Source organism: Euwallacea similis, chromosome 15, assembly GCF_039881205.1.
Source record: "Euwallacea similis isolate ESF13 chromosome 15, ESF131.1, whole genome shotgun sequence".
In the NCBI taxonomy this organism is placed as follows: Eukaryota; Metazoa; Arthropoda; class Insecta; order Coleoptera; family Curculionidae; genus Euwallacea; species Euwallacea similis.
This window is the reverse complement of record NC_089623.1, coordinates 1880940-1892630: the sequence shown is the minus strand read 5'-3', so window position 1 is coordinate 1892630 and position 11691 is coordinate 1880940. Positions and strand designations below refer to the sequence as shown.

Here is an 11691-nt window from a genome sequence, read left to right as displayed (position 1 = left end):
ATGTTCCGTTAATTGTTATAAATAAAAATTTCACTCGTAGCTTTAATAAATTTAACTATTATGGCATTACGATGCAAATACCATAGAGAAATAAATAGCAAATAAAAAAAACATTTTGTACAGAGTATATAAAATGGTTAAATATAACAACACGGCTTTAACGTCAACGTTGCCATATGTCGTAATAGCTAGCGATATATTTAATAGGTTTTCACAAACATCAACATCTTTTAAACTCAAACGCCAATGTCAACACTTTATTTTTCTTTGCAATTTTGATAAAAACTTTATAAATAAATTAATAATAAAGTCAATAAAACGTAAATGTTGGGACGTGTACGTTGTCCAATATGCTAACGTAGTACGCGTTTATTGCAAAACTTACAAAACCCAACACCTGTAATCAGGAAGGCCATTGTGTTTTCAGTAATTAGGCACAAAAAGGAAAAATGTTTGCCTCTTTGAAAAGTAAAATTCGAGAGGAAACTGGGAGCGATCTCGGCAAGTTAACTGCAAAAATCACTTCTACGACAGTGCAGAAAATAGAAAACTTAAGGGGCAAATCTCATCAAGGCTCTGCTTCAAGTTTGAACTCAATAGTTTCGTCAGGTCTGTATTATTTTATTCAATAATTTTTTTTATCTTGAGAGAACCAAATCCCTCATAAAAGTACATTATTGTCATCCCATATTATCATGTTTTTGTTTTTTGGACACATTCAATGGGTCTATTTAATGTTATCTAAACCACAGCTGTAATGATACATCTATTATGCTGTTACATGGTGCACTCCTAGGACCCTTAAAAAAGTGTTTGCAGGCAGAAATGGTACAATAACCATGCCTTGTATCTGAATCTGGATGAGAACAAGTTATTATCATTCTTGAAGATTCCAAGAAAAACATAAGTTTCTTTCTTGTTGTCACAACAAATCTATCTAATAGAACATATAATATTCTTTGGAGAGAATGTTGACCCTTTCCTGGATTAGAATTGCTAGATGAATGCCATGATTGCAAAACTGAATTTTACTGTAATGGCTTCAGGAATGCTTCCCTTATAGATACTCTTAGTATTCTTAGGCAGTTCTACTTTACCTCTGTGCAGTCTTTCACTGGTGCTAGGTAAGTATTTGTTGCCCAGAAAAAATGAAATGTCTGCTTAAACACTGCCTACATACATCATGTAAAACATATTTTGGGCAGCTGGATTTTTTTATTGAACCTGCACTGTACTTTTGAGGATTGATGATGTTTGTGAGGAAGAGTTCTGATATTGCCCACAGAAAGGCCAAGTTCCATGTGGGAGACCTATATTGACCAGACTTGGAGCTGGCTATAATAGGGTGCTATCACAAGCTTGGTTTTTTATAAGAAGATACCACCATATATGGCAGTTTTTTACCTCCTCGACTTTCTCTCTTTAAGGAAGAACAAAGTTTTAATAAATTTAAAAATAAATACCACCAGGTTCCTGCTGGATAAACATATGTGTCATTTAGAGGTTTTAATTTGTACATGTGCATGTCTATTTTAACAGTATTTTAAAATTTTAAATATACTTAATAAGGGCAAAACTTATGCACTTAAACCCTTCACATTGTTATTGTCTGTTTTTGGATTATGCTAGCAATAAAGTTTATTATTATTATAATTAACATGTAGAGGTAACAAGTATTGACAGCTTTATGTTCAAGTGGAGATTATTATTATTTCTATAAATATATTTTAGATGGTCTTAAGGAAGAAGGCCCAATTGAGCCTGAGGAATTCAGAAAAAGAATATCTAAAATCGAATCTGAATTCTCAAGAATGTTTGAACAGAAAGAGCATGAATGGAAAGAAATAATCAGAGACAAGGACAGAAAGTTGCAAAACTTCGAGAAGGAAAAGGATGAAGCTTACAAACAAATTTCAAATTTGAAAGATGCCTTGAAGAATTCTGAAGGTACTTATGTAAGTGTTTTTCTCACCAACCATAAATAACTGTATCTAGATCTCAAACAAAAAATATTTGAACATCGCGAAAATTCGGAGCAAATAGAAACGCTGCAATCACAGGAACTCTTGAAAGTAAAACATTTAGTGTTAGAAAAGGATAAGGAGTTATCAGAAAAGAGCTTGGCATTGAAAGAAGCCAACAACCAATTGGAGAAGCTGAGGAATGAATTAAGTCGGTTACGGAGACAAGAAGAAATCCTGAGTGATGTTCAGGTAAGTGTTTAAGTAACCATTTTGTTTTGTTCTTTACATTCTGAAGTGAAATTATATGGCAAAAACTATAGCTTATTGGATTGGTGTACAAATTTATTTATGTAATGGGGTTCTAACTCTAGTGTCAAAATTGACACAAACGGCACGCGGTGCATATTTCTGAACCAAATGCCCACTGGAGTAATTAAATATTGTTGAACAAAATTATGTGTTATCCTTGTAAAAACACCTCTTTGCATACATTTCAATCACCTGTGTGTCACTATAATGTTCGTGCAGCTTCGGGAGCAAAACAGGTATGTGCTTGCCACGTGACGCAAACGCCGCCTGTTCGTGTGTCTTGAACACTGCTGTTTCAGGACGATCTGGAGGCATTACGCCACTCGTCTGCTAGAGATTTGGCGCGTCTTGCGACCGAGTTAGCGAAAAGCGAGCAGGAACGGAAACATTTGGCGGACTTAGTGGTAATTTTGCGTGGGAATGGTGATAGTAGTGAGACCATGGATTCGGAGAAAAAGTTACTCGAGCAGAGGCTGGAGGAGGCGCATTTACAGTTAGCTAACATTAAGACCTCCTGGAGTGATAAAATCGCCTCGTTAGAAACACAGGTGGGTTTTATTGGATATTGCAGTAAGTGTATTTATGAAAATTTGTTTGTAAATATTGTTTCCTTCATAATACTTAAACTTTGAAGAATATTTAGAACGTCCCAAATTCGACTTTTAGTGGAAATTCCTTTTTTCCTTCTTTTTTAATTGGTATTTTCAGGTAGGAAGACTGAGCCGTCAAGCAGCTGAAGAAGGAGCTGAGCGCAGAAGAGCAGTTGATGATCGCGAAAAACTTTTAGAAAAAATAAAACAATATGAAGCAGAATTAGAATTTATGCGATTAGAATTGACAAATAAAGAAACAAAAATCCGCAGGCTCACTCAGGACGTAAATGAACTGTCCATGGAGTTGAAGTCTTTGCAAATCGCCAATGAAGAGGAAATCCAATTTCTGAGGACTGAATTAGTGAGTGATAAAACTTAAATGGGATTGTTTTATCTGTTTTTAGGCACATTTTTCCTTTGTTCGTAGCACTAGGGCTTTAGATGGCTGTTTTATTCCACTGATTTTAGATTTGTTGCTTTTTGATGCATTTCCAGATTATTATGTCTTGGCAAACCATTTTGGGGCCTCATTTACATTTATGAATTAGTTGTAAGTGGATTTTATTATGTTGTTGTTTATTTGATTCAATAAATGTTTGATTTACTGGCCATTTTACTTATTTGGGTTCTTTAATTTTCCTTCCTTTCATTGTGTTAACCCCCATTCACATTATTTTGCTCCATGGCTTAGAGGCATGCTCTGTAAATAAACCATGTGTTTTATGTGATGTGATTTTATCAAGAAATTATATATTTTTTCAGGAAGTACATTATGCATAGAAAACAATTTGTGCCAAAAAACTCACTTTGCTCTGGGAATTTACACATAATCTGGCAACATTGTTTGATAAAACGTTACGTCGAGAAATTTCAATGTTTGCGCTACTGTTAATTAATCTAAGCGTGACGTTGCCTTTCTCTAAAATTTAATTAATTATTAAAAAAATTGAGGCCTTCAGTTTCAGAGACGTTTGAAATTGCTTAATTTGTTTCACAATTTGAATGTTATTTTTTGTGGATGTTGAGCTGAAAAATTACTTTGGTTAAAAATGTATCTAATGGCGAATTGGGTCACCCGCATCAGAACGCACTGAGTGAAATATGGCCGACGAGAGCTCTCTGCGTCTGTCTAATATTTTACCAAACATCGTAAAATAAGGACAGTTATAAAAGTTGCATATTGTCACATTGGTGCGAGTATCTGAATTCTCGATAAATTTCAATTTTATTAAACGGCAAATGTTTTTTAATTACATTATGTTAAATAGATCTTGGTAGTTTTGAAATATTCATTTTTCTTCTGTCTCTCCTTTATGCATGTCTAGAAGATATGAGAAAACTATTGAAGCCAAAATTCTGAAGATATTGAGATTGATTTGATAGGTAAACAGGACAATGTTAAGTACAAACTGCTTACAATAATAGTCGAAAACACACGTTCCTCAATCATTTTTAAGAGCTTGTAATTCGGAAATGCCTTGGTCGATTTTTATGAACAAAAAAGATTCTGAAAATTTCCTTTTTTTCTAGAATCATTGGTGAACACTTGTCTTAGATTTTTTTTCAATGTCATACAGGATAAAGTAAAATGTCCTACATAAGACTGTTGCAGCTCTAATACCTTTCAGGAAAAACTGGATGATGTGGCGGGTAGCTGGTGCGAAAAGGAAAATCTCACAATCCATCACAAGAAAACGGTTATTCTGTTTTCCAGAAAAGAAATTGGACTTCCTGAAAGAACTGTCCTTTTTTTGAGCAATCATTTCATTATCAAAAGAAGTGAAGTGTCTGGGAGTGACTCTTGATAAATCACCAACATGAATCAGATAGTGGAAAATATCATACAAAAATCATTGCTTTTTCTATGGATGTGTAAAAACGTGTGTGGGAAATCCTGGACGTTGGCGCCCTGACAGGCGTCGTCAGACCAATAATCACATGCAAAGCTACAGCTTGGTTCTAGGGAACTAAACACAAAATTGCTGCCCCTGCAAAGGCGGACATACTATTGTATAACAAAAATTATGAAAATCACGCCCATAGCTGCTAATATACAACAAACAATAGATCATATATGCTAGAGAAATTGGCCATATTCTTATTTAATGTTTGTCAATGTCTGGCAATTTTTATATACAAGGCGGAGCGTTACCTTTTTCTGAAGTTAAAATAATTTCACGTCTTCAGTGGACATTTGGGATTTCAGTTTAATTTTATAAGATTTGATAATTTAATCGCCAAACTAACACATTTTTTACTAATACCTGCTGTTGCCGCTCTCTTGTGTTAAATAAATTCTGAAATTTGGGTAATTTTATTTTTCTAATCTTTAGACTACAGAAATCTTGCTACATCTGAAAACCGTGTGTATTCAAATATTAATAAGCAAAAACTAGGAGCCACGATGCCTTTTCCTTTGAAAAGTATTTTTTTAAATCCTATCAACAAAAAAAGACATAAACATGTAACTTGTACTTTTATTGTATTTCATATTCCAAATCTTCAACAATTTCTATACACAAAACAAGAAAATTTTTAATCAACAATTCACAATTTCAGGATATATCCAAGACTGAAATTAAAGTAGTAAAGAAAAATCTCGAAAATGTTGAAAGCGAATTAGACAAATCGGAAGACGAGAATAGCAAATTGAAACTCTCGGTAGATTCCGAACATATGACGAACACTTCATTAAGGCAAATTATAATTAAATTGGAGAAGGATTTGGGGCAAGAGAAATCACATTCCCTAAACGTGCAAAAAACCTTAACTAGAGTGACGTCAGAGAAAAACACTGCCTTACTGCGGAACGCGGAGGTGTCACAGCAGATGGAACTGGTCAAGCAGGAGATGAGGAGACAAGAGAGTGATATGAAGGAATTAGCCGAAAAAGTTACTATATTAGAGCAGGAGAATTCTACATTAAAAGAAATAAAGAACATGGAGCAGAAGTTAAATAACAGTATTGTTGATCTAGAAGAGCAAATGCTGGAAAAGAACAAGGTAGTACCAAACAGTTCTTTAGATTTATTATTTTTTCAATATAAATGATTGCAGACGATAAAGATGCTTCAACTGCGGCTTGCCGACTTGAAGAAGACGTTACAGCAGGAGCTTAAAACGCCGAGCAATGCAACTTATCAGAACGACCATGTAGGAAACAACGGGCCTGCTGCAGTGCTGCATCCTAGTCATGTGTCCACCAAAAGTTATCCAAACGCAGTGAGGAGGGATGAAGACGACGTCAATTTTAAATATTTGAAGCATGTTATTTTAAAATTTTTAACCAGGTAAATTTTTCTACTATGAACTCAATATACATGTATATATACAGTATATTTTACGACACTAACGATATGAAGGAGTGTATGCTTTCGCGCAATTCAATTTATAGTATGCAAGAAACGAAGTAAACATAGTGGAGATCAACTGTCGTACTGCATGAGCTCTGCAATGTTGCCGGCTGGCTTTATTTAAAAATACATATGATTGTTTCACGTTTAAGGGTTGTATTTATTTTCTTATTTAATTTTGAAAAGAAAAATTATTTAAAATAATTTTGATAGAAAACTTTAAATAACAATGCAACAACCTAGCTGTTTAAAAGCAAGTCGACAACATTGCACAGCTCATGCAGCATACGTACATATACATGTATATACTATATGTATATACTATATGTATATATAATATACACGGGTTTTACTAAAAAAATTTTGTAGTAGGGAATATGAAGCTCAGCACCTTATAAAAGCAATATCAACGTTACTCAAATTCACCACTGAGGAAGAGAAACTGATCCACGACACTTTGGAATGGAAAAAATCATGGTTTGGTTCGAAACCGAAAGTATCCAAGACGCAACAATCAATCAACTTCCCTAGCTGATAGTATAAGGAGAAATCCGCCTTTAGTGATCTTCTAAACTGGAAATGATTGTAATTCAAACTGGCAATCTTGCAAGAACTGTCGATTTACGGCGCAAAGATATTCGTGCTTAAGTTGTAATGAGTAAACTAGTATGCAGTATTAAAATATACTTGTTTCCTGGTTATTTGTGATAGGAGGTATGGTTGTTTATACTTGATGCAATATACGTATTTGTAAATATCATTAATTAATAAGTAAAAATACACTTGGCGGGACTAAACATTTTGTCACTATAAAAAAGTGAAATATTAAGAAATTCGTTATTGTGTGACATTGCTAGTAAGACCTCCTCAGCACATAACACTTTAAGGATTTTGCCCTGTTTTTAAAGCATACTAAAAAAGTTAAAATTCGCCTTCGGGTCAAGAAGTTATGCTGAATTTTAAAACATTTCGATCTATTTGTATTAAAAAAATAACAAAGCTGTTCCATTGCCAGCTAATAAATTGAGCTCATTCCTAATCGATTTAGAGTTTAGAGAGAAAATAAACAGAAAAAAATATAAAACAATAATATGATGAATTTCTGGACTACTCAATTGAAGTTCCTTTAACTAGTGACTCGCACGCTTCCCTGAATATCTTGGATTTTGCAATTAAGACCATACTCATTTTTCACAAAAAGTAAAGCCTGCTTGATAAACAATGATATTTAGGTCCAAAGTCAATAGTCTGTATAATGATTAAAATTAGTCATAATTAAACGAATACTAAGCGGAAAATATCAGTTATAATAAAGATTTACAGAAAAAAACATGAGTCTGTTCGGAACATGAGTCTGTTTTTAGATAGAAAATCAATGACTATAGTTTTTACAATAATTATTTGGTTTTAGATTGATACTTGTTTATCGTATGAATAGTAAAAACGTATTTTTGAAATACCACTGAAAATTCTTAGGCAAAATTAAAGTGATATTTATTATTTTTTGAGTGCGAATGCTTCTAGAAAGGTGCAAATTTCTTAATTTCATATATTTACGTGTTTAAAAATGCCTCAAGGAGTTCATTACTCTGTAGATTTAAAAAATAAAATATTTGAAGCTTATAAAAATTGGTGTATCTAAAGAAGTGGTTTTTAAAACTATTAGAGCTTTTAATACTCAGAGAAAACTGGTGAATCTAAAACGTGGAAACCGATCTAGAAAAACAAATTCTAAGCTTGACAGACGCATAAAATGCATAAGCAAAAAATATCCATGGAAGTCAGCTGTAAGTACTTTAGCTGAACTAACAGAGGTAAGAGTCTCTTCAAAAACAGTTCAGCGTAGATTACTCGAAACTGGACTTCCGGAAGAAGGCAGGCAAAAAAAACCTTTCCTTTCACAGAAAAACAGGGAGGTAGGAATGCTGTTCGCGCGGCGCCATGTGAATTGGATTTTCAATGATCGAAAACACGTCCCCTTTAGTGACGAATTCAAATTTAACATTCATGAAAGTGATGAGACAAAGTACATTTACAAGCTGGAAGGCAAAAAATTGAATTCTAAATATGTTTCCGCTACTATTCAGCATGGAGAAGTTGGCATCATGGTTTAGGGCTGCTTTTCGTTTTACGAAATGGACCCAATTCATAACATAGAAGGGGTTACGAATCAATGCGTGTACTGCAACATCTAAGACCCAATTATGATATGCTAAATGGGAAATGGCCCTAAAATTTATATTCCAACACAACAACGACCCTAAACATACCGCCAAAATTGTAAGGCAATAGTTAAAAAAAATAGAAGTGTTACGACGGTCACCACAGTCGCCCGACTTAAATCGCATAGAAAATCTATGGAATATTGTGGATAGACAAGTAGGACAAAAAACTATTGCAAATAAAACTCAATTGCACGAAGAAATAGAACATGTTTGTAAAAGTATTAGCCAGGATATTATCAACCTCATTGGTTCAATGTCTGCGAGATGTAGAACAGTGATTGAAAATAAAGGCTATTGGACGAAATGTTAATAAAACATATTAAACTTTTAGAAAATTAATGTTTTTTTCAAAGTTTAATTCGGAGTCGCTCTAATTTTGTCCACATTTATTTATATTAATTTCCAAGAAATATTATTTTTTATTATTAAAAATATTTTTAGTGAAATTAATTCATAATTTAATTCGTTTGATATTTCTTTGTCATACCTTTCTGGTATATGTATAAAATAAATAATAGGTTTTTACAATTTTGATAAAATATTTAGTCACTCTAATTTTGTCTACTACTGTATGTGGGTCAAAAGTTGATGGTTTTGATGCAAAAACTAATACAGTGTATCGATATCATAGTTTTTTTTGGCAAGGATGTTTTAAGTGTTACAATCAAGATTTTATTAATAATAAAAATAAAACAGCTATGAAAAATCAATAAAAATAAGCAAGGAAATAAAAAAGCTGTTTATAAATTAATAGAAATGTGGGAATGTATTTGAACTAAATCTAAAGAATATAAAGAAGAAATGAAACGAGTTGAACAAAGATTTTAAAAACTAAGTCCTAGAAATGCATTCTTTAAAGGAAGAACTAATGCAACAAAATTGAAAGTTAAGGGAAAGGCAATGAAATATACAAGGTATCCGGAAAGTAGTGGACCAAAAAGAAACAATAGATTATATGATCGAAAATAAGAATAAAATTCTTATAAACATATGCCCAAAAATATCTTCCAGATGAGCTATAGCACTTTAAAGGAGGAGCTATGGCAAAGTTTTTTTATAATAACGGCTGAACGATAGCAATTAAAATCGCCAAATTTGGAGCATTAATGTAACTTGACACGTTAAAAAAAGCTGATATGTCCCGTTTTGCAAAATGTTAACCAGAGGCATGCATGGGGGGGAGGTCTGAAAAAGATTTTGCTGTAACTTTTTAGACACCATTTCTTCAGTAGCATAATGACAAATCATGAAATTTCAAACTACTTTTCATGAAAAAGGTACTCTTGATTGATATCTCAAAGGTACACTATTTTCGAGTTAAATGCGATTTGAAAATTTCGTGTCTAATTTAATATCTAATCATTATGGTTTAAAATATTGATACATGGAATGTGTATTTCGAATATTGTGCGACGAAAAAACAATTCCTATTTCTAAAAATAATGTAAATTAATAAATACTGCCTCTAAATGCCAAAGTAATGTACAATTTGACAAATAGTTTTTTTTTTCATTTTTAAGCTTTCCCATAAATTATCATTATTAGCCCCTACACTGGAGATGATTAGTAAATATAATCTGTCACCATTAAATTGTATATGTAAAAAGTTTTGTAGTCCATTAAAATGTATTTATATCTCTGAAAGAGAGAAATGATTCCAACTAATAATAAAATAACTTTCAAGTATGAATTAACAGATTTTTTTAAGTCACAATATTTACCTCTACCAATTCTGAATGACAAAAAAATGATTGATCCTTTAGGTTTATATGAATGTATCAACCCTATGATCAGTGTTTGTTACTAGAAATGAAGATCAAATTTCACTACTGTGACAAGGAAAAGTTGTTATTTAGATCGGCATAGTTTTTTGTGAACAAAGTTTATCTATTTTTATTCTATTTTGAGAACAGTATCTACCCAAATTAACCTGAAATATTTCCAAAGAATCCTGAAAGATAAAAATTAAACATGCCTAAAACATAATATTTCTTGCTAATTTATATCCAAATAAGGGACAATTTAAGGAATTATTAAAGGTTTTAAAACAGTAAAATCTTATATTAATTAAAATGAAACCTTAATAATATATATTTCATCTATTTAACAAAATATTTCACCCCTCTCCGCCCTCTAACTGAGCAACTCTTTGCTCCAAATGTGATACTAGAGTGATTTGATGACTGTTAAGATTCCTGACCACTTGGGCCCCAACACTATTCAAGGAATAAACCAATTCATTCTGTGCAGCTTGCAGATTTGGAATTTTACTGAACTTTACGAGTTCATCTTTGCTTAGGAATCTATTCTCATAAATACCAGCTGAAAAATGCTTTTTTAGATGTCTTTTCTGAAAACTGTCTGAAGTAGTTACCCATCAATACCAATTCTGGAAACTTCTTCAAAATCCTTAATAGAGTTTTAAGATGTGGTTCTGGACTAAAGATTATTGTAGTTTGAGACATAAACAATTTTCTTACTATTTCAAATGGGGTGCCAGTCACAGCTAACCTAACAGTCTCCTTCCCATACCGTTCAAAATGCATCTTCTCTTTATAAAATGCGACAAAGGCGTTAAATGTCTGATCTTTCAGCATAGGATTGAGGTGGCAAAATGCTATTAATTTTGAATTTTCAAATCTTTGTCTCAATTCCTTTGCTATTAACCCTTGGTAAATATTCTCCTCTGATTGTGTCTTGTGAGAAGAAGGTTTGGTGTTTGTACAGAGCTGTAAAACCTTTTTACTTTTAACTTGAATTATTGGTTTAGTTAGTGCTAAGAATTTAGCTTTTTCAAAATGAGGAGGTCTCGGTCTCTGGATGTTGATTTTGCCTCGAAATCTTTTAAATTGTAGTAGGGGAATATACGGGCAGTCACAAATACCTTAAATGAACATTACAGTATGTACATTAAACAAAAAAATGGTATTAGTGTTCTTGTTTACCTTTCTTTAGAAGGAGTGCCATATTAACTGGAAAGAAAACTTTACAATACTTATAAGCGATATTATAAATATATTTATTTAGTTGCTGTTTTTAATACATATTAATTAAAAATAATACAACAGAAATAATTAAGTTGAATGATGGATTTTTAAGGTTAAGGGAAGATGCAATCTCACAGCCAATATTCCAAATTTTTCCGCACATAAAGAAATGTGGCAACATAGAGGATAAAATTTCATCGGCCGTTTTGTTTCTATAATCGTTCGAATTGCTCACCAACGGATTTTTCTTTCCATTTATC

The 11691-nt window shown here is 32.5% G+C and overlaps 2 protein-coding genes across 3 annotated transcripts; one reads left to right on the top strand and one right to left on the bottom strand.

Moving 5' to 3' along the window:
• The first annotated feature begins 253 nt into the window (after positions 1 to 253).
• On the top strand, positions 254 to 7082 carry Golgin97 (Golgin 97). 2 transcript variants are annotated; one of them, XM_066397384.1, is made up of 8 exons: positions 254 to 609; positions 1732 to 1947; positions 1996 to 2213; positions 2573 to 2821; positions 2982 to 3227; positions 5426 to 5869; positions 5924 to 6156; positions 6592 to 7082. In XM_066397384.1, the coding sequence occupies exons 1-8, from the start codon at positions 450 to 452 to the stop codon at positions 6752 to 6754; spliced, it is 1929 nt and encodes a 642-aa protein (XP_066253481.1). In that variant the 5' UTR covers positions 254 to 449; the 3' UTR covers positions 6755 to 7082. The 2 variants fall into 2 exon arrangements, with proteins under 2 accessions (XP_066253481.1, XP_066253480.1); XM_066397383.1 differs by having other exon boundaries at positions 6589 to 7081.
• A 3465-nt stretch (positions 7083 to 10547) lies between these two features.
• Positions 10548 to 11534, bottom strand: mRpL10 (mitochondrial ribosomal protein L10). Its single transcript, XM_066397388.1, has 3 exons — positions 11390 to 11534; positions 10819 to 11328; positions 10548 to 10766 (listed from the first exon to the last, which is right to left on the bottom strand). Exons 1-3 carry the CDS (start codon positions 11409 to 11411, stop codon positions 10561 to 10563), a joined length of 738 nt encoding a protein of 245 aa, XP_066253485.1. The 5' UTR covers positions 11412 to 11534; the 3' UTR covers positions 10548 to 10560.
• Between the last annotated feature and the right edge of the window lie 157 nt (positions 11535 to 11691).

Excerpts from the sequence above, each read along its gene's own strand:
- Golgin97 (XM_066397383.1), top strand. The coding sequence starts at position 450 with ATGTTTGCCTCTTTGAAAAGTAAAATTCGAGAGGAAACTGGGAGCGAT. Across the intron at positions 1,948-1,995 it reads TGCCTTGAAGAATTCTGAAG|ATCTCAAACAAAAAATATTT; the intron begins GTACTTATGTAA and ends AACTGTATCTAG. Across the intron at positions 6,157-6,588 it reads ATTTTAAAATTTTTAACCAG|TAGGGAATATGAAGCTCAGC; the intron begins GTAAATTTTTCT and ends AAAATTTTGTAG.
- mRpL10 (XM_066397388.1), bottom strand. The coding sequence starts at position 11,411 with ATGGCACTCCTTCTAAAGAAAG. Across the intron at positions 11,329-11,389 it reads GGCACTCCTTCTAAAGAAAG|GTATTTGTGACTGCCCGTAT; the intron begins GTAAACAAGAAC and ends TGTTCATTTAAG. Across the intron at positions 10,767-10,818 it reads TCCAGAATTGGTATTGATGG|CTGGTATTTATGAGAATAGA; the intron begins GTAACTACTTCA and ends AGCATTTTTCAG.